The sequence below is a fragment of the Notolabrus celidotus genome, chromosome 22 (genome assembly GCF_009762535.1).
Source record: "Notolabrus celidotus isolate fNotCel1 chromosome 22, fNotCel1.pri, whole genome shotgun sequence".
Taxonomy (NCBI): Eukaryota; Metazoa; Chordata; class Actinopteri; order Labriformes; family Labridae; genus Notolabrus; species Notolabrus celidotus.
The window spans coordinates 12,006,105-12,029,026 of NC_048293.1; the positions used below are offsets into that span (position 1 = coordinate 12,006,105).

At 41.4% G+C, this 22,922-nt stretch overlaps 1 protein-coding gene across 2 annotated transcripts in view; it reads left to right on the top strand.

Annotated features, from left to right (window-relative positions):
* Positions 1–20,477, top strand: part of arhgef10 (Rho guanine nucleotide exchange factor (GEF) 10) — a 73,732-nt gene extending 53,255 nt beyond the window's left edge. For both annotated transcript variants that reach the window (XM_034675190.1, XM_034675189.1), the window contains 6 exons: positions 82–239; positions 5,413–5,555; positions 9,224–9,398; positions 18,008–18,130; positions 18,974–19,485; positions 19,571–20,477. In XM_034675190.1, the coding sequence (XP_034531081.1) occupies positions 82–239; positions 5,413–5,555; positions 9,224–9,398; positions 18,008–18,130; positions 18,974–19,473 (1,099 nt within the window). In that variant the 3' untranslated portion in view covers positions 19,474–19,485; positions 19,571–20,477. The remainder of the gene's footprint in view (positions 1–81; positions 240–5,412; positions 5,556–9,223; positions 9,399–18,007; positions 18,131–18,973; positions 19,486–19,570) is intronic.
* The last annotated feature ends 2,445 nt before the right edge of the window (positions 20,478–22,922 follow it).

Below are 22,922 nucleotides of genomic sequence, written 5' to 3' on the forward strand. Positions count from 1 at the left end.
CTGCATAAATAAAAGCTCCTAATGGTTTGTCCTTTAAAATACATAAAGACTGTCTCTGATTGTATCCTCTCTCCTGTATAGCATCATTGTGTACAAGAGCAGCCAGCGGTCCAAGAAAGTCCGTCTGCAGCATTTCTTCACCCCAGACAAATCTACGGTCACCAGCCTGGTCTACAAGAAACACTGTCTGTATGCAGGCCTCGTCAGCGGCTCTGTTGCCATCTATTCCAGATCACAAGGTGTGTGTGTGTCTTTAAGGAGGGGGGGAGAGGATTTGTGATTTGTTTATCTGAGGTGTCAGAGTTTTATAACTGAAACTTTGCAATATTTGTTGATTCACTTAAATGGCTGAAATCAGGGCAATTAGGAGGTTAAATAACTGTTATTGTGTGAAACAGAAAACGCATTCAGTGAGTTAATTAGATTTGGTTTTCTAACTGTGTAGGCTGACAGTTTTTGCTTTAATATACAGGCTGTGCTCGCTGCTTTAACCATAATTGGCCACTTTCATGAATAGATGCTCTGTTGGTGACTGATTTAGTACCTTTGCTATTAAATTAAGCAACTTCTAACTGCTGACATCGCTTACCAAATCAAATTAGCATAGTTACTTTTCTCCTATTATAAGTAGAAAATTCAACATGTTACAATGCTAAATTGTTTGGGGTGGCAAAGTTACTCTCTGGGTTGTTGTCTGTGTGTATAGCTCGGGGTCAGGGGTCTCCTCTGCTCTGCGTCGAGGTTCTGTTTCCGTTTGCTCAGTCGTCTGGGAGAAGCCAATCTGCGACCTATTTAAAGTCTTCCCTCCCTGACAGGCACAGCCACATCGAAGGAAAGTATCAGGGCTGCACTCTTCTCACATTATTTCACATTCCCTCTTTTGTCCCAGCTCTTATTAGTTTTCATGGCAGTGCAAACAGAGAGTCTCTGAGCTTCCTCTTCCCCCCGTCCCTGTGTTTCTCCTCAGTCTGTTTCTGCTCTTTCTGAGTCACATAGCATGGGATGAGAAAGGTAGATATTTCAGAGCAGTTCTTTTAATCCTTGGCTCTCTGATGTTAGTTTTGGTATAACTACCCGGTGATGCAACCCTTGCTTGAGGTGTGTTTTAATAACCTCAGTCACACATACTCATTCCTCCTCATGCCCTCACATGACTCAGAAGTTCCTCCTTGCAGATACTGGAAATGTCATTTCAACGTTATCGCTCCTTTTTTAAGTTGCTCTGTTAGCTTTGTGTGTTACAGAGGGATGAGGAGAACAGTGACACAAAGACAGATAAATAGCCTGAGGTCAGAAACACAGGAAGAAAGGTGTTCACACATTCTTCCATTTAGCTACACTCTGCCTGAGGAAACAACTGTATGTATGTATGCAACCGTTTAGGAATGTACAGCTGAGCTGCTCATTACTGCTTGTTTTGATGCACGTCACCTCTCTACCTCCTTTTTTTGTATTTTTCAACACACCAATTATTCGACCCTGGCACAGTTAGTACGCCACTGCTGGTGCAACTAAATGTTCCAACAGTTTTAGTCGATGCTTTTCATCTCTCATCACAGCTGGGGGCTGTCAAATCAATTATCAGAAGGAAATCCTGGCCCCCAAAATCCTCTGAGTCCAACTTGTTTGATTCCCTTCCATCAACAGCTCTGTCACTGTCACTGGAACATGATGCCTGCTGCTAAAATGATGACTCACTCTGGATAGTTTGGTAGGGAAGCTGGTCCCTGCTTCTCTGTTAAAATGCTGCTCAAGTATTTTGTCACAGCCGAAGCCTCAGCCTGTACACCATTAGCATTTAAAGCAGACCCACGGTTTACATTGCAAAGAAGAAAGCCAGCCGAGCAAGGAGAACTGATCAGCTTATGTTCTTTGATGTTGAAATGTCAGCTGATCAAAGGGGACCCTCTCAGTGAATAGTGACAAGGCATCAAAAACAACCGAAGAGACCGGGATGTTGCTTTGTCTTCAAAGCCGTCAGTGCTGAGTAATCCTGCGTGGAAATGCTATCCTGCAGAAGATGCAGTGCGTCTGAAGCTGGCCGGTCAGCCTCATTCTGCCATGCTAGCTATTCCCTCTGTTACAGACTGTCAGAGACTGAGAGAGAGGGGGCAGTGATTCCACAAAGGTCACACGTCATTGCCAAACAGTCAGAACATTACTCTCCTCTGTGCTGCCTTCATAAGTCAACTCCTTTTTCTTGTTGAGAGTGTTGTGCACTTTGTGAAGTTTGTTGCATCTATGTCAAAGGTGAAAAGTTATTGGCTTTTCACTACAGATGTTCAGATACTTTTTCCACTTCCAAATACTGATTGCAATTTACAAATTTGAGCAATGGCTGATCATAGACTGTATATAAAATGGCCGTCATCTTGCTCGGCTCAAAGTGAGGCTGCCACAAAAACTGCTCCCCCTAGTGGCTGGCTGCAGTATAGGTCAAAAACTCCGTCTCCCCAATTCATTTGAATGGGACTGTGGTCAAACTTTAGAAAATAAATACTTGTCGTACAAATGTTTCTCATACTCACATCCGTATGCTGTGGTGATATGTAGTTATTATTATTTTCATTTTTTTAAAGATTTTATTTATAAACATTTTTTATACATTTATAACAACATACATATAAATACATACATGCACAAAAATCAAAAACAAGCAAACAAAAAAATAAACACCACAAAACAAAACAAAACAAAACACCCTGCCAGAGGGAGAGATAAGATGTGCAACTGTGTCAGTCCATACATTCATTTATTGTCCACAAATAAATAAATGGCTAGAAGTAGAGTCCACAGAAAGTCCTTGTAACGAAAAAAGAGCAGGGACCAGAGAATATCACAACACAACCTCATTTGGGGTGCAACCAAGTTGTATATGTAGTTATTATTTGACTGTTTTGTGTTCAAGGCCTCTTTTTTCTGAAAACTTTATTTTTTCATTAGTTATCAGAGGTTAAAAAACAGGGTTTTACATCCAGGTTTGCTTTGATTGACAGTTGCCATAGAGAGAAGCTCTGTAGGACCTCGTGATGCTACGCTGTAGGGCAGAGCTTGTTGCCGTGGAAATGCACACATTCCCTACTGCGCAGACTCTGGCTGCAGAAAATGTACAACATGTCAGCTTTCTGGAACGGGATATTTTTGCTTCAAAACCGTACAATGGAAAAAGGCCGAGCGACGCTGTCCATTATACATACAGTCTATGTGGCTGATAGCAAATACTTTTCCAGAACCAGTCTGTTCAAAAATATATTGCTTTTATTGATTTTCCACTGCTGTTTACGACCAACCCTGTGTGAGTGTAATATGTTGAATGGTGTGCCTCATGTCACTGTGGGAATCATAAACTTAAAACAGACTTAGCCAATATTAGCAGCAGCTTTGCTCACAGCCCTTTCTGACATTCTGTACCTCCAGAAAACTGTCAACAGAAGCTTGGTTTTTATTTTGAAGTTGCTTATATGTTAGTCGTCATCTGTTTGTAATTATACTGACTTTATACATACGGTATATACAATATATACACTCATTCTGATATTTTGATTGCTTTGACTACTTACACTCACTTCAAACACTGCAATCAATCAATCAATCAATCAATCAATCAATCAATCAATCAATCAATCTTTATTTGTTTTGCACCGATCCATAATACATGCTATCTCAAGACACCTTTCAAAAACAGTCGGTGTACACCATACTCTTCATTTAACAAGCATTTAATTAGCAGTGACAAGAAAAAACTCTCTTTAAACAGGCAGAAACCCTGAACAGGACCAGACTCATGTTGAGCATCCATCTGCTGAGACTTTGTTGGGCTTAGAGAAAGGGATAGGTGAACATCTGGGAAGAAAAAGATGTATAGAGACAAACACACAGAGCCACAGTAAAACAACAGCTCTTGCAGAATTATGGCGACAGTGCCAATAATAACCATAAAAGTATGCACGTACTGTTTGCAGGAACAGCACACTAATATAAATAAACTGATCATAATGCACTGTGGCTGTTTACTATTGACACATTATTATTAATGTAAAATCAGTTGGTCTTTAATGCTCTTGAATAGTAGATGCTCATGTCAGAAGTAAAATATATTTCTGCTGTGTAGGCCACTCTTTTGAGAAGAGGAAAGGCTGTATTTCGGAGGGGTGCGTGGGTAGGGGAGGCTATGCTAATGGATCAGCATACACAACTTAACATGTTACTGCATTACTGTGAACTGGGTCAGAACAACTCCCCTTGTGTTATCAGTGATCAAACAGGGATTTAAGTGTGATGATAAGGAAGGTGCAGCTGACACTGACATTAAGGAATGCAGTAAGAAGTGAGAGATGTGGGCAGACTTACATAAGACTGCAAGCTGGCACTCCTGTTCTCTTTTCCTTATCTCCACTTCTCTTTTTTTTTCTTCTTTTGCTCTTTTAGTCTCTCATGCATTTACCTACACAGCATGATTATTAAAATAACATACACAGGGCATCAGTGGAATGCTAAACCCACCTAGCCCCCTCAGAGGGAGATTACCCTCACTTCCCCAGTCATTATACTGTACCTCCCAAAGAACATGTCTCCCTGCATGGCACCTCTTGCTTCAATAGCCGTCTTTGTGCCTTCTCTTAACAAACACGACTGGTGAGGCCTCGGTCACTTCCTGGCCTAGATTAACTCAGGGAATGTGGTATCTGGAGGAAATGAAGTTCATATTCAACTCAGTGCCACAGGACCATTTCTACTGATGCACATTCCTTGCTTTGTGTGTCCATTTGATCTAATATAGAACTTTTTCCTGCGTCTCATCTAAATCTATCGTACAATGATTGAAATCTAAGCCAGTAAATAATTGCAGAATTGTTATCTGTTATTTATAAAGACACTGCATGGGGTGTTACATTGCAGTAGAGCTGGCACTGTAGGTGCCTGGGCACATGTAGAACAGAGTGTGTGGGAGGTTTGTGTGGGATGGAGCTCAGCTCTGACTAACGCTTCACAGCCCATCTATATTCATAGGGAAGGCTGTGAAAACCATCAATGGCCACTCTACCAGCATAAGCAGTCATATAAATGCAGATGACCTTTTCAGACGACAGTAATAAAGATGAAACGTCTATAACTGTGTCTGCTATATAAAGCATAAACCATTCTTCTTTAACCTTTACAGGAGAAATAAGAAAGGTTTGCCTTATTAAAAGTATTCAATAATACTTGAAGAAGGCAAGAATCAGTGCAGTTTATTTGTGTTTGCTTAAAGCTCATGTTTCATCGCTCTGCAACTTCACCAAATGTCACATCTTTACAGAGTATAGATATATTCTGTGCTTACATAAACTCCTATTTTTATTAGCTTAACTGTAAAATGCAGTGGTTTTATTTATTTGGGGTGCTAATGTTGTTGTGTTTTTTCTGTTCAAGATGGTTTGTGGAGCTCTGAGAAGCCTAAGGTGCTGAAGTTGGGAGTCCTCCCAGTCAAGGCCATACTGGCTGTGGAGGAGCACCTCTGGGCGTCATCCGGCGGACAGGTCTTCATCATCAGCAGCCACACACACTCAGTAGAGGTACGTAGCCTGGTTAATACTGCTACATCACATGGCAGCATCATAAACAGCAGGTGTGTGTGTGTGTGTGTGTGTGTGTGTGTGTGTGTGTGTGTGTGTGTGTGTGTGTGTGTGTGTGTGTGTGTGTGTGTGTGTGTGTGTGTGTGTGTGTGTGTGTGTGTGTGTGTGTGTGTGTGTGTGTGTGTGTGTGTGTATGACACCAATGAAAATCTGAGCTTATCTGAAGAGTGGTTCTAGCTACTTTAAATCTGCTTTGAAATGTCATCAGTAGATGAAGGTTCCTCATTTGTCCTTCTCAGGGTTTCTCCTTTTCATATCCAAAAATATGAATGCTAATCCTTGTGTATCTTTTAGCCTGGTTTAGGGAATAGAGGCACCTGCCATTGGTCCAGGAATAGTAACCTTCGTCTGACATGCACTCACTCATAATCTGTTTAGCCTCATTAAGCTCATTATGTTGGACCACCTGCCTGTCTCGCTCTCTTTTCCTAACAGAAGATCTTCCAGTTAGTCTGGAGTGCTGACTGTAAGTGAAGGACTGAGTCAGAGAGAAAGAAACTAATGGTCCAAAGACGAATGTTTTTAAATACTTAATTAAGGGTTGCAGATGAATGACAATGATGGGATTGTGTGAAACACCAAGTGTAGCACATAACAGTCACCGGGACATTTCAGGCTCCTTTAACACACATTTTAATGGAACCCTGAACTGACACACTTGTGAATGAGCTATCATTAGCTAAATATAACCCCACCTACATGCCATGTAATGTGTGGTAAGATTATGTAATCAGTGGTAAGAGAAAAGGAGGCCCAATGTATTGGTCTCCCTGCATGAGTTCAGTTCACATTTATACTTATATGGAGATGTATGCTGTTTTATATTCTGTTTTCTCTGATAAAGAAATGTGATTCTTTTGATTTGGTTTCTTTGGAAAAGCTAGTGAAGATAACAACACAGACCCGAACAAAACAGTCATTAACAGTGTGTCAGCTGCTTTTGCCTTAACAAGTCATATCTGAGAATAACTGTGGGTTGATTTATGTCCTGGGCTTTCAGGTATTTTTTCTAGATATAGACAGATTACTTTTTGAGCTGGTTAAAGGCATTTTGAAATAATTGGCATCAGCCAATACTCGCACCCACATGGCACATTAAAAAAATAAACAAATAGTGTCTGCAGACACTGCAGGAAGCTTCATAAGTGTGGCTGCTGTCAAGCAATGTTAACATTGCCCTAAATGATAATACTTTTTTTCCATCCAAAATAACAGCTTATAAAATGTACAACAGTTAATGGCGAATGTTTAATATAAATTATGTTATAATGTGTAAAATAATGCAGTTTACTATTGCTTCTGATATTAAAGGTGACATATCATGCAAAATTGACTTTTTAATGGTTCTTTACCTGAAATATGTGTCCCTGGCATGTCTACAAACCCCCCGAGAATGAAAAAAATCCATTCTGCCCCTGTTTTGATTTCTACACCTTTCTGTAAAGGTGTGTGAAACGAGCCGTTTCAGACTTCCGTGTTTTTGTTACGTAACAACAATATCCGGTCTGTCACGGAGTCAGAGCTCGGAGCTTGTTCAGCCCATAGACTGTATAAAATAATACTGAATCCCTCCTCTGTTTTTCATTACCTGCACAAATGTGTGCTAACAAGGAGCTTAGGAGGGAGGAATGCTAGTTGTAGGCTGTCTTAATAAACACAAAGGTCGGTTTTACTCCCCACGTCTGCAGATTTGAAGATCTAGTGGATGATTTTTATTTGTCATGGATAAGTGCTAGCGCTAATTAGCATAGCCACATAGCTACATGTTCATAGCTGTAGCTGTAGCTGTAGCTGTGTACCAAGACACACGTCGACATACTGACAAATAAAACAACAAGAAACACAGAATCTGTGACCAATCCTTCATAAAAGGTCCTGCTGCCTTTCTGGCAGAGGTCGGTTTTACTCCCCACGTCTGCAGATTTGAAGATCTAGTGGATGATTTTTATTTATCATGGATAAGTGCTAGCGCTAGTTAGCAGAGCCACATAGCTACATGTTCGTAGCTGTGTACCAAGACACACGTCTACATACTGATAAATAAAACAACAAGAAACACTAAATCTATGACCAATCGTTCAGAAAGGTCCTGCTACAGGCGCCTCTCCGTCAGGATCAGATTCAGAGGGCTGAAGTAACGCGATCTCTGAGCAGCCTTGTATATTCAGCCAACATGTAAACATTAGATCAACGTGCTGGAGAGCCGAGCTACATCCACTTCCTGAGGGGGCGTGGTCAGAGGGAAAACAGAGTGTTCTGAGGAGGACTGAAGAAAAGGACTTTTCAGGCATGCCAAAATCTGATTTCAAAGTGGTTTTTTGAGCATAAACTTTAAAGACATGTTTTGGGGACCTCTTAGACCAATATATATTGATGAAAAAAGCGTGATATGTCATCTTTAATATAATCTATTGCATATCCAATATATTTTTCTATTTAATTAATTAATTAATTAAAAATCCATCCAATTGGGGCGCTGGTGGCCTAGCGGTCTAAGCGCCCCAAATACAGAGGCTACTGTCCTCGATGCAAAGGTCTCGTGTTCGACTCCCGGCCGCGACCATTTGCTGCATGTCTTCCCCTGCTCTCTGCTCCCCACATTTCCTGTCTCTCTTCAGCTATCCTATCAAATAAAGGCAAAAAGGCCAAAAATATAACTAAAAAAGAATTAAAAATCCATCCAATGCATGTTATTGGTTAAGATAACCATATATATTAGATTATAGTGTGCACACACAATGGTTGTTATTATTATTACTAAATCATTTTATTTTTTCAAACGCAAAAAACAATAGCATGATATCAGCAATATGCAACCTGCTCTTTAATTATCAGCATTAGCATCAGCTCTATTAAAACCAAAATCTATACCTATAGTTTTTCCTTAGTCTGCAATCACAAACAGTCAACACAAGATTATCAAAAGCTCAGCTTGTTTTTACATTTAACCTGAGTTCAACATTCTCTAACAATTGTGGTGAGTTATGTGTGCAAAGCCTGTTGCACTTTCAGGTTTTCACACTACAAATTTTATATGAGGTGGGTGTGGCTCAGTGGTACAGCCGGTCATCTCTGAAGAAATAGGTGACGTAGTCAGCGGTGTAGTTAGTACATACTGACAGTCCCCGAGAATAGCATCCTCTGCCATCAGTGTGTGGAAGTGGTGTTTAAAAGCCTTTGGGTGGTTGGAAAAGCTAGGAAAGGGCTGCATAAGTACAAGTCCATTTACCATTAACTAACCGTTATATATATGATTCAGTACGAATCCAGCTACTACATTAGAACCATATTAAAAATAATGTTCTCTTCTGAGTTTTTTTTTGACTGTTGGATTCATGTAAGTATAAAACTGGATTCTTAATCTCCTCTAATATCAAGGAATGACCTGATCCCTCACTTTCACATTTTTTTAATCTAATTGTTCTTAAAGGTCATGTCTTGCTCATTCTTGCAAGCCTACTTTCCGGTTTTAGTTTAACCTCCAATGAAAGGAAGTCCTTACTTATTGTTACTTCAACAATAACTGACCTCCCACAGTCTGAATGTATCATGAACGTGCAGGAGGTAATGCCTAAACCTTTCACCCTGCCCTGTCTTCCCCCATCCAGAGACAGCTGGAGGCCCACCAGGAAGAGGGCATGGTGGTGTCCCACATGGTGGTGGCAGGGGTGGGGATCTGGATCGCCTTCAGCTCTGGATCCACGCTGCGTCTTTTCCACACTGAGACCCTGGAGCACCTACAGGACATAAACATAGCCACGCCTGTCCACAATACACTGCCTGGTAAGATATACAAAACTGTCATTTCTAAACAAAATATCCACCAAAAGAAGTACTCAGGAAAAACAGACAGTGTGAGGATTCACTCTGTTTCAAACCGTCAGCATTATGAATATGGATTTCAAGCAATTTTATCCACCAGAAAATTAAGAGGAGGTATTAATTACCTGGAAAAAATGTCTGTCAGATATTGTGATCACCTAGTCAAACTCTCTTTCACATACAGGCCAGCTTTGTAGACTTTGCAGGTCCAATGACCTCAGTCAGTAATTAGCTTACATCAGTGTAGGTGCTCCTCAGACAGCTCTTGTTATGGCAGCTTTGTCATTCAAAGGCTCCTGTAGCCTAAACAGTGAACCAGGAACCTCTCATTTTCTCTCTCTTCATGGTGTTGCAAGTAGAAACCACCTGACCTCCTTGAGTCACTTTAAAGGAAACTTATGCAGCAGGTGCTGTCTGAGCAAAACGCAGCCCAACTTTCATCACTTCAAGGAGAAGAAAAACAAACAATGGGACAGCCATAGGACAGCTTTCATAACTTAGAGACCATGAATTATTACATCACATTGAATTTTACAGCATCTGGACGACTACTTGAAGTTGTAGATTTCAGCATTCGAAAACGTTCCACAACCATCTGATACATTAGTGGAACTAGAGATTTAGAGTTTGTTTTTGGAACTCACTGTCACGTAAATATTTATCACAAGTAGCTTCAATAGGAATGAGGACCTAAACCTGGTTCATCCAACAGGTATTAAACAACACAAAGCGGAATTCTAGAGGTCAGTTGCTTGTGAGATTGGCTGAACGTGTTAAGAGGTCTAAAGTTTGGCCACATTTTATCAAGGCAAAATATAAGGAGGAAGCTCAATGTAATTTATGTTACAAAATAGTTCATGGCATGGGGGGAAACATAGACTAGCATCTTGAGATAACCTTTGCTGTGATTTGGCGCTATACAAATAAAGATTGATTGATTGATTGAACGACACCCTATTTCTGAAGCAGAGTTTTGGAGCCTATCGTTGACAGTTGCCATATTAGAAATGCTCACTCAACCTGACTTACGGTCGATCTAGTGTGAAGCAAAGAGGTGGATTGAGGTGGAATAAGTTTCGGTTGAGGCAGATAGCTGTCTAACATGAGTCTGGTCCTGCTCAAGTTTTCTGCCTGTTAAAGGGAAGCTTTTCCTTGCCGCTGTAACTTGCTAAATGCTGCAAATTGCTCTGCTCTTATTAAGATGAGAGAAGACTGAGTCCTGCCTGTAAGAGGGGACCGGATCTTACCCTGTCTTGATGTTGTCTTTAATTTCACACAGAGTATCCATCTGCAGGCTATGCTATGTTTGTAAAGATTTGTTGTGATTTGGCCCCCCTGTACAGTGTGTGCTGATTGAGAAATGAGCTCTTCAGACCAGGCTGTAAACATGTTTCTCTCTGCTGTAAATGCCATCTTTCTTTAAAGGTGACATATTATGCTCTTTTTCATCAAAATATATTGGTCGAAGAGGTCCCCAAAACATGTCTTTAAAGTTTATTGCTAAAAAAACCCACTTCAAAATCAGATTTTGGCATGCCTGTACACCCTCTTTTTCAGCCCTGCTCAGAATAGGCTGTTTTCTGTGTCTGTGCCTTTAAATGAGAATGAGCTCTCTGACCACGCCCCCTCAGGAAGTGAATGTGGCCTCGGCTCTCCAGCACGTTGATCTAATGTTTACATGTTGGCTGAATATACACGGCTGCTCACAGACCCGCGTTACTTCAACCCTCTGAATTTGATCCAGAATCTGACCCTGACGGAGAGGCGCTTGCAGCAGAACCTTTCTGAACGATTGGTCATAGATTTAGTGTTTCTTGTTGTTTTGTTTGTCAGTATGTCACCATGTGTCTTGGTACACAGTGACGAACATGTAGCTATGTGGCTATGCTAACTTTTCGGGAGGTTGGTAGACATGCCAGGGATTTTGCATGATATGTCATCTTTAATAGGTGTGTATGTGGTTTCCGGTGCTTCTGCAGCCAGCCTCAAGTGGACACTTGATGAACTGCAGTTTTTAGCACTTACACATTGGCTTCATATTTTAAGACTGGAGGTTGCTGCTTGGGGAAAACACAACCTTCAAGACCGAGCACATCAGCATTGTTCATCAAATTAAACCAAAATGCAGAACCTTTAGCTACCTCCAGGAAAAAGATGAAACAAGCTGTCACCTCTGGTTGCTGCAAGACAGTTATCATCCTCATCCTCCAAACAAAGTGGTCGTGGTAAGCACACCTAGACTTTATAGCAAGTAGTTCAAAATCCAGTATTGAAAGTTGCAGGTCAAAAGCCAGCTAGCTCACTAAACAAGATGATGCACATTATGTGTTCAAGGTCACGTTGGTAAAATTATGGTTTTTTTTGTAATACAAAAGTTTCAATAGTAGAATGGATCAAGACTTACATTGTTAAGGAGGCTTGATAATGTTATTAACAATCTCCATCCCTAAACCTCAGTCACTCAAAGCTTTCTGCATTGTGAGATATTACAAAGGTATGATTAAACAAAGGTCTGCATGAAACAGATCTTATGCAACACTGGTGAGTACTAGCAAAAGAGTTATTTACTTTACTTCCATCGTTCCACCATGAAGGCTCACCTTTGTTCTGTGATTGTGTAACTGCAGTCGTAAACCTGTCACTGCCAGGTCGTAAATCCCAAAGCAGGAGAAATTAGACAGTTTTATAGATGATTTAAGAACAGCTGAGTTTTTATTGTAGGGAGAAGAATATTTGTTATAGAGGCGTTGAACATTTGAGAAATTCTTATAAATTATAATATCCATTATAATAAAACAGTCATAACCCCAAATGTTCTTCATTAGGGTTAGTTTTGTTATCATGGAAATAGTAACAGTCTCCTCCTGCCATGTCTGTCAAAGTCAAACATTCTCGCTGAGGACGCTCAGGTCAAGTGAAATCACTGTGAGCGAGGCGGTCGTCCTCAGAGCGGCGCGCTGCTTCACATCTTTTAATCTTCTGTGTTATATCAGCTTGACCCAAAAACTCAGCCCAAAAGAATGATTGTAGCGGAGCAGAGATTGCTTCTGTTGGTATGAAGTCAGGATTTGTTCAGTCCCATTGCCACTGCTTTCAATCTCTTCCCTTTCACGCTGAGTCATGCAGACAGCTCGGGTTTAGCGTGCACTTCCAAGAGGATTGTGTGCAATGCTGTCTGGAAGTTTTACATGAATACTTCTTGACAGCAGCCTGTTTTTTGCCTTCCTCTTGAAGACTGATGGTGCAGAGTTTCGATACTCAAATGATGTTTTTGATGTGAGTTTTGTTTTGTGAAGACAGCCGTGCTTTAATGTGCGCGTGTGATGAAGTCTGCAGTTAATGACTAGCCTGAAGTTGTTCTGTGCTATCTCATCTTCAGCATCATTAGCCGTGCTGTTATTTGCGTAGCTCTGCCTAGACTGAGTGCACATTTAGTCTTCAGAGGGACTTCTCTACTGTTGCCAGAAGGTAGTAATAACATTCGGAAAGGCATCAGCTATGATGTGTGGAAAACAGAGTAACTCTTTTTTATCTTCAGTGACTTTTTGAAATCAGCTAAATGTCACATTTTATGTGACAGCTCATTTGTACCTCAAAGTGGAGGCTTTTAAATGTTCAGGGAGCAGCAACAAACTACAACATCCACTCACAACTTGTATCCATGGCTACAAGTTGTTCATATTAGCGCAATGATTAACAGCATTTCTGCAGCTTCATGCATCTGACTGTAGAAGCGCAGGGATTTATTCACAGCACTGGCAGCAATACAAGTTCTAGATTTACAAGCCTAAGTCTTGCAGTACAAAATGTTAAAGATGACCAGCTGATTGGACTTCCCAGCCCTTGCGTGATATTATGGGTTGAATCTCTGTCTGATACAAACGTTTCAGGTTACAAGTTGAAGGCCTCTTTCTTCAGACAGATGAGAATGATAAACTGTCTGCTTTGGGATCTCTCTGCCTAACCAGCTAATAGAATCCATGCAACCACAGAGGAAGCTGGTTCTGGGACAGACAAACACACATGAAAGCTTTTCATCGTCTGGGCCTCGCCATTAAATGCTCACTTCCTCTGATAACACGACTCCTTCAATGGACTGTCCTTCTGTAAACATGAAAATAAAAAGTTTAAATCACCAACAAGATTCTGATTTTGATCTTTTCAAAAAGGCAGCCCACTTTTTCTGTAGTGTGTTGTGATCTGTGAGCTTCCAGAACAGTCCACTGTGGGGGTTATTGCTGCTGGCCTCTGCTGCGGAACAAAATGAGACCAAAAAATGTGCTGTTTCTGCACAAACTCTGATGTAATTGAAAGTGCCAGCCAAACAGTTTGGACAGGAGGTACAGCATTCAATCAGTGGGATTGCTCTGTCATCTGCACTGCCCATATTCACTGAGACACAAGCTATAAATAGTTCAAGCTTATCAGAAAATGACAAGAAATGAGTGTTCTGAAATTTGATCTGTGATTTCTTGATAATAGGCCTCTTCTCCAGGAAGTCCATAACACTAAGAGAGGATATTACATTTCAGCCCCTGATTCAAATTGTCCACAAAACACACTGGAGCTAACAAAGGGAGACACAGGGCGTCGTCTTCAGTGTTAATGCTTCTATGAATGGTGCTGTGTTGAAATGCAGGTGGTGCTTTGAGGTGGGGTGATCCGTCTCATGTTCATGCATGTTGGAGCAATTCTGCTAAGTCCAGGCATATCAGACAGTGGGCTAATGTGCTCTAATAGCAGTCCTTTTCTCTGTAACTCATAGCACGTGTTGATTGAAGAAGCCTTTGTGGCTCATGTTTGAGTAATTTGTCCTCATTAGCGCCTGCTCTGTAATAACTTCTGTCTGTGCGGTTAAACCATACTACTTCTTGCACATGGATACTTAATACACATATTATTGATATGCATTTTCTGGCATTCATCTGGTTAAATTCTGACTAACACTTCAAAGAGCAGTGGTACAGCCTGTGCGGTGATGATGTCTCAGAGGACGTTGGTTAGCTGGTTAGCTGTCTGACTGCTATGCTGAGGGTCCAGTGGGCCTTTGTCTGCTGCTCTGTGACCTAAATATGCAGCCATGCATGGCTTAATGGGAGACAAACATCAGGGGGGGGGTCAGTAAATAACACCTCCAGCTCTGCTTTGTCTTTTTATACACAACCCACGGTGGATTAAACACCTATTTATGAGTGAACATTTACTATATGAGAGATACAAGAATTGAGTTGACAGGATGGAACAGGACAGCATACTGTAGCTGTTGTTTGCAGAAGCTCCAGTTGAAATGTATCCACATTTAATCTCTAGAGTAGATTGAGTACAGATTCCTCATGATCATTGAGGGATTTAATTTAAAGATAAGACATTTTCAGTATGTGAAATTAACTTTCTTGCTAACCCAAAGCTAATGTCAGAGAGCCAATGACTCAAATAATTGTTATTTCTACAACTATTGGATACTGTGCATGCAATTTTAGACATCCGCTTATGGTCATCAGACAGTAAAGCCCTCTGATTTGTTCATTGGCTGACATTTTTTATAGCCCTACCCAAAGTAGGGATGGGAATTTACAGTAATCCTTGTACTCGAATTACCTAATGAACGACTACTTGAGTAGTTGACAATTATTACTATTTTTTAACCGTAAACAAAAATAAATAAATAAATTGATAAAAGTCCATTTTAGTTATTAGCAGGCTGATCTTCTCCGCTCTGGTTTCGTCACAACGACGTGTGCTAACAGGGCGAGCAAAAGACGTGATGCGAGACTGCCTGTTGTCTGTCTCCGCTGTTTTCTCCTTGTGCTTTAAGCGTATGTGGTTAAGCATCAAACTAGTATTTCTATGGTATGCAACTTTAACGACACATATCTTGCACTGCCCATTAACTTCATAGTTTTTTGAAGTTACACTGGGTAAAGCTGAAGCCGTGGTCGGAGAAGTCATATGTTTATATCCTGTTAATTATTTTCCTACCTAATATATTCAGTTTGGCGAAAACAAAAAGCACATTGTCACACATGTAACACTGTATGAGTTCAAGTTATGTTACCAGGTGCGCGAGTAACAAAATGCTACTCGAATGATGGGGTCAATTGCGAGTACTCAAGTATTTGTACCCATCCCTAACCCAAAGTTTGACATTTTTTGCCTTAAGTGATGTTTCAACAACCATTATTTAGATGTTCGAGACGTTTCTTACATCCTTCTGTTTAGCCTTCAGAGAGAATTGCAATTCCTTTAATACCCCTCGGATCCTCATAGTTAGCAAATAGTAGCATGCTAACTCTTAGAGTTAAACTTGAAAATGTTGCCAATAGGGGTGCCGTTGGCCTAGCACTCTAAGCGCGCACCCAACATAAAGAGGCTACAGTCCTTACCGCAGCAGTCGCAGATTCAACCCCCAACTTCTACCATTTGCTGCATGTCTTCCCCACTCTGGTCTTCCCAAATTTCCTGTCTGTTGACTATATACCTACTAAAGATCAGCATGTGCACAAGGTTCTTTTTAGCATGTTGTCTTGTTAGCATTAGCCAAAACTCACCCCCGCTATATTTAAAGAAAGCTCTCTGTCACATTCGTAGATATACATCAGCGGAAAAAAAAGATACATGTGCAATGCATAGACTGTATAAATAATGGATGTAGTATCCATGACGTCACCCATCTGTTATTGAAGTGCTGTTTTGAAGCCAATCATCGGCGGGAGCCATATTGGAAATGCTGAGCTTAACCTAACTTCTGTCGAGCTAGTGTGAGGTAAAGAGGCGGGCTTTGAGCCTCCTAGCTAACAGCTACAGTGTTCCCACCTGTCACTCAAGTCAGCTGTGCCTCTCGTAAGGGACTCATAAACTCATAATCTTAATATCCTCAAAATTGCCTTGTTATGAAAAATTCACCCCCTGTACAGTGTGTGCCGATAGAGAAATGAGCTATCCAGACTAAACTTGTTTTTGGACCAGGCTGTAAACATGTTTATGTCTGCTGTAAAGATCGTCTTTTTTAAATTTGTGTGTATGTGGTTTCTGGTACTTCCGGAGCCAGCCTCAAACGGAAACTCGAGAAACTGCAGTTTTAAACACCGCATTGGCTTCAATTCTCACAGCCAGAGGTTGCTGCTTGGTGCAATAAGGCAACTGACTTTTTGTTGTTGTTGTTGTTTCAAGCTAAAATTGTGAGCTCATCTGAAATAATTCCAACTAAATGTGTTAATACCTGAGAGGGTAACTAAAAGCATAATTATTCACAATGTGCTGATGTGACTTTTTGTAGTCATATCATATGCCTGACCCACTGTATTATTGTAATATTTGGGATTAGCCCCTCCCTCCTGCTGTTGGTTGTCAGGACTAAGTGCAGATCAAAGTGTTGCTCTGCTATAGGATCAGGGCCAGATCTGGGCCGTGTTGACATTCACTCAAGGTTTATTTTAGTTCACCCTCTGGGTGGGGAACTCCAAATATTATGAAAGAAGGAAGTTGAGCAAGGCCCCCAACTGGCAGACAGTGTGTTTCTGCTAACTCTGGGCCCTCATTAGAAGCACATGTGGGCAGGAACCAGGGCCCAGTCATCAAGCATACCTGCCGTCTTATCTGGCATGATTCCTGGAAGTGTGGCAGTATGGCATGTGTGTACCCCATGCACAGGGTCAGTGTTAGTGAAGGGGGTCAGGCGGAAAGACTGGCAGTCATTTTTCCTTAAAGCCCAAGAGGATTACTTTGAGAGAGGAAATTCAAGTCAAGCTGTTACAGCAGTAATGACTCATGACAGTCTCGCCTCCCACATAGCAGGGCTGAAAAGACTGTTTTTGCAAAACCCTAGATTCTTATTACAGTCATAAAAATGATGACAAAAATGTCTCACCAGATACCATTTGTTGCACGGCTTATTCCTGACAAAGCTCCTGTGCTGGGATGTCTGAAATGAGTTCCAAATTCCAAACATAAGTCACCTCACATAGAAGATGTCAGCAGGCCTGGTTTTACTGTATCCTTGTTGAAAGGTGCCGTTAACTGAACAATCCGAGCTTTCACAGAGCAAAGAGCCGGCATGGTGATTTTTCTGACCAGAAGGGAAAGAAAAAGGTCAGGTCTGATTGTCTTCTTGTTGCTTCAACAGAGGCACTGCTCCTTGCTTAATTACAGCATTACGCCTCACTCATTCTGTTACATAACACTTTTGTGTTTGTTTGTTTGACTCAAAGTACACATAATGGGGCATTTTTCTGTGTTCACACACTTGAAAAGAGCTGCTTTTATGCAGGCTCCTCTTTACGTTGCCCTGGAGACAAATAACCACCGAACACTGCTGCTGTAGAAATACCCCTACTCGCAAAAAATATACACCCCCTCCCATCCTCCCACACACTGTATTCAAGTGCTCTATTAGCTGTGCTCTTCTCTGATTTTCTAGGATACAGAGTTGTGCATGAGCACTGTACGCCTGTGTGAGAGCTCACAGGTCGTGCTTGAAACTGTCAATTACTCAAGGTGTTAGAGTATGTTTGCAGAGAATATCCCTCAGCTGTGCTCTCTATATTAGAATCTGTGTTTTTTCATCCACAAAGGGAACCAGAGAGTGTCCGTGAGCAGTCTGCTGGTGTGTCATGGTCTGCTGCTGGTAGGAACCAACCTGGGTGTGACTGTGGCCCTCTCTGTTCCAAGACTGCAGGGGATCCCAAAAGTCACAGGTAACACTGAAACATAACTGGTTCAAATGTTCAGATGTAGGTGTAGATCTGAAGAGTATATTTTCCACCGTTATATAGCATTAAAATCATGAGTCATTTTGATCCTGTAAAGTCAGATTTTTTTATGTCTTCCAAATCTTCCGTAGATGATGGTAAAGTTTTCAAACTGTCCATGTTATGATTATTATAAAAACACAGATAAGCAGCATATCTTAACTTTCCATGAGCGGTAACCAGGAAATACTCTAGAATGTCATCTCTTTAATAATAATTGAACTAATTGAATGAATATTTTCAGAATCAGCTGATTGGTAAATGTTACATACACAGACATGATACGAGGGTTGCAACAATAACATGTTTTTCATCTGATTTTTCAATTATTTAACTGACGATTACCTTAGAATGTATGAAAATAAATCTGTCACAATGTTTAAAAACTTAAGGTAACACCTTGGAATGTCGTGTTTTGATATTAAATGTAGTTTGCAAAGACACAAATACAGTAAATCTGTACATTAGAGAGGCTTGAGCCATGAAAACAATAATCAAAAAGACGTTAGCTCTTTGAATAATGACAATCTATGGCAGCCCAAAGAAAACGATCGCCTTTCAACCCTAGGTTCTGAGTTGCTGTTAATCTCAATCATCAAAAATGGTGAACTTGACTTTGTTGCTAGTGCAGCTGACGTTTGCTAACAGTGTTTACTTTGAATTAGCACCAAGTGACCTTATGATGAAGCTCAAATTAAGTTAAATGTATGAGAAGTATTGATAAAATGTCAGATTTGTGTCCACAGTTATACATTCTATTGAATATATAAAGGGGTGTCTGTGTTTCAGGTCGGGGTATGGTGTCCTTACACGCTCACAACGGACCAGTGAAGTTCCTCACTGTCGCTGCAGCAGTTTGTAACCGACATGGCCCTCAATCCTCTTTGACTCCCTCCTCAACACAGCCAACAGATCCAGAGGACGCGGACAACAGCCTGCCCACCTCAGATCTAGCCCCGTCTCCCCCTCAGGGACGGGGGGTGTGGCTTGGAGAGGCGGGCTGTACGACCATGGCTCTCCAAGACTCTTTGTCCTCCTCCTGTGGCTCCTTAGCCCCATCCCAGGGCTCCTTGGAGCACGGGCCCGAAGACGGGGCCCTCTATGACATGCTCCATGACCCCGCACATCACCAGAGGGGCCGCCGGTCCAGCAAGGTAGATGTCAGCTCTCTGCTGGTGGTGTCTGGAGGTTTAGGCCACCGAAGAGTGAATAAAAAGACCAAACAGAATCGACATGAGGACAACACCTCGACCATCATGATCTGGCAGATCCCCTTGCTTAACATGTGACACGTAAAGCAGGTAAGTGACTATTTATCTGTAACCAATAGAGACTTGAGGTGTTTGCTTTCACAGAAGTCTAACATATATTCTCTTTCTTTTTCAGGTTTGAACAAAAGTGCTGCTCACATGGAGATGACTTGTTACTCTCCATTCAACATTTGGGATCGATCAGAACAACGTAATGCCTTTTTGGAACACAGAAGTGCATCCAGCAGCATCCACAGCAATCTGATGATGTTTTAATGATGTCTCCTACCATGAAAACACAAGGGATCAATACAACCACTCAATCATGATGCTCCCTAGAGAAAAAACCTCCCTACAGACCAATGAAAGGATATACTGTGCTTTTTAGGAATATACTTATCTAAGAAAAAACACTGAAAGGTCTTTAATTTCACCCTTCCATGAAGTCAGTTGTTGTCTGTAACATGGCTAATACATAACTCTCCAGTGTTAGTGCCATACAAGGTGTCTGTATCGGACTGCAGTATTTAAAACAGTGTTGAGAAGAGATGATTGTTTTACTAGAGAGGTAAATAAGATAAAGATGAGGCTTTGAATCATGGAAGTTTTATCAAGATTAGCAGACTGTTACGTTCTTCTCTTAGGATATCTCTAAAGGTCAGAGTTGTAAATACAAAGTTTGACAACTCAGGATTACATGTGTGTGAGTTCTAGTGTAAGAGAAAAGTTCAGTGTTTATATAAAATCCAGTGACTGTGCTATTGGACGAGCTGTTAACAGGAAATGGATGAAAACAAAGTGAAATACTGATGACTGAACTAATTTGAGAAGGCTTATGAGAATCTCTGGCTGGCCAGGTTTCTATTCATAAAGGGATGGGAGAGTTGTTATCTGCAGGAGAGTTTTTTTTCCCATAATGCATCTTTGTTCTCACATAAGGATATTTAAAAAAAAACACAAAAAGCTTTATACATTTGTCACTGTTTGTATGTACTTCTTTTTATTTGTATTAACATTTTCATAAACTTCTATTTACCACCCTGTGTACCTCGTTTTTTTTTTGCCAAACTCTTTTTATTACATTTTGAACATTTTAACAGACAATACCAAGTTGTCAGTCTTGCCTTTTTGGAGTGTGCAGTACAAATTGAAGAGGACAGAAGCCTCAACATCGAAGTCTACAGGAAACCCACCCACACAGACCAGTACCTGCTCTTCAACTCGCATCATCCTCTGGAACACAAGCTAGGGGTAATAAGAACCCTTCACCACAGGGCTCAGAAGGTACCCACAAGAACGGAGGGAATGAAGAAGGAACAACTGCACATCAAGGGAGCACTTAAAACCTGCGGATAACCCAACTGGGCCTTCATCAAGACCTCCAAAAAGCGGATTTCCAACAGAGAGGAGAACAGCAACAAACGACGAAGCATCCTTAATCCATATCTCTGGTCTCTGAGAAACTTCGGAGGATCTTCGACAAACACAACATCCCTGTTCATTTCAAGCCTTCCAACACATTGAGACAGAAACTGGTTCATCCCAAAGACAACACACCTCAGCACAAACGGAGTAATGTAGTTTATGCCATACAGTGTAACGAAGATTGCGGGGAACGGCACATTGGTGAAACTAAACAACCTCTCCACAGACGCATGGGCCAACACAGAAGAGCCAGCTCCTCAGGCCAGTCCTCAGCCATACATCTGCACCTCAAGGACAAGGGACACTCCTTTGAGGACAGCAAGGTTCAGATCCTGGACAGAGAAGAGCGTTGGTATGAAAGAGAGTTGAAGGAAGCCATCATCATCTAATCCCCTGACATTCCCCTGTGTACCTCTTTGAACTTATTTTTTAATTATGTCAGCACTTCTGAGAGATTTTGTGGACAGTACTCCATGAACTTTTTTCCGCAGCTTCTCTGTAGATCGGGCAAGAGTGTCAGCAAACTAACCTTGTTCTCCACTCTCCTTGTGTGTAGCCATCAGTACATGCAGAGACTAGCAATGTGCCTGAGGGGCTGCAAGAATTGAGCCTGATACAGCTCTTCCGGGATTTTGCTGCTCTTATCTCCTGCTGCTGAACAGAGGGGGTCAAGGCTTTTTCTCTCTTCTAACCATAAGCGGAGCGACTGCGGGGGCAGAGGGTGCGTCTGCCCCAGGGCCCATGTTCAGAAGGGACCCCCTACTGCGCTACTTTCTTGACAGGACCAGAACAGCTCATGTCTGTCCCTGTCCACAGTCGGTGTTGTAGTTCAAAAACATTTACACACACACATCTATTTTCAATTCAAAGCAACCTCCCGTTGTTGTTCAGTTATTAATCCCCAGAAATTAGGGATGTTTACAATTAATCAAGTATTGATTAATTGTTAAGAACTTACTCAAACACATTTTTTGTTTGGATTTTATATCATGTGGAACAAACATCGTGTTGTCCTAAATTTCGTTCAGCTATCAGGGAGGTGTTTTAAGTTTAAAGCATGTTTCGATGTGCGCACAGCGGAGACGCTCAGCTTGGGGCTGCGGCTGAGTGACAGGTCTCCACGAGCGCTTTTTTTCTCTGCTGCCGTACTGATTATGACCCGGTTGCACTCCCGGCTGACACCTGACCACGTACATTTGCTTGCACATGGAAAACGTTAATGTTTTTTTAAGCTATTAATCGATAATTGATCGTTGACATTACCAAAGATCGATCACGGGAAATGCTTAAAATTTACATCCCTAGTGCCTATATTTATTAGAATCGGTGTTGGAAATATGCCTGCATGTTACTGCGTCCTTCTCACTCCTAACAGGTGCGCTTGATCTCGGACTTCAGTTCAGCAGGTGTTAGGTTCGGGTCACCCTGACCCTGATGTGGAAAAGAAAATGCTGGAGCTTGCATGTTTCTATTCCGAAGACATCTCCAAGCCAGAGGAAGTTGTGGGGGAGTTCCACTCTTTTAGAGACATTGTATGCATTGGGTCAGCCATGGATCCTAACACTGACGTTTAATTGACGTGTTTAACGGATCTCGGCACCTATGTGTCATCTCCTGAGGTATTTTAGACTGCCTTTGAAATTGCGTTTCAACCGCTGTGTTTATTTTATGTTTAAATACACTTTACTGTGTTGTAGACCGCTGTGTCTATTTTATGTTTATGTTATTCCTGAGAAAGACAGTACTGGACAATGCATCTGCCTGTCGCTGTCCATCGGCGTCAGTACTGAACCTTTCATTAATCAGTGCAGTAGAGTGCGGTGTGCTGTCCTCGGTGCAGCTGAAACATTTGAACTCCACAAGAAACCTGTTGCCTTTTATCTTCGATCAAGAAGTGAAAATTTGTGTAGGGGAGAAAATATATCAGCTGTTTTACAGTTGTGAATTTGACTATCAGAAGGGCCCCTTGAGGATGCTCTGCCCCCTTTGCGCTGAGAGTCTAGCTCTGTCCCTGCTTCTAACGCCCACGTTCACTGTTGCACAACCATGTTTCACTATGTTAT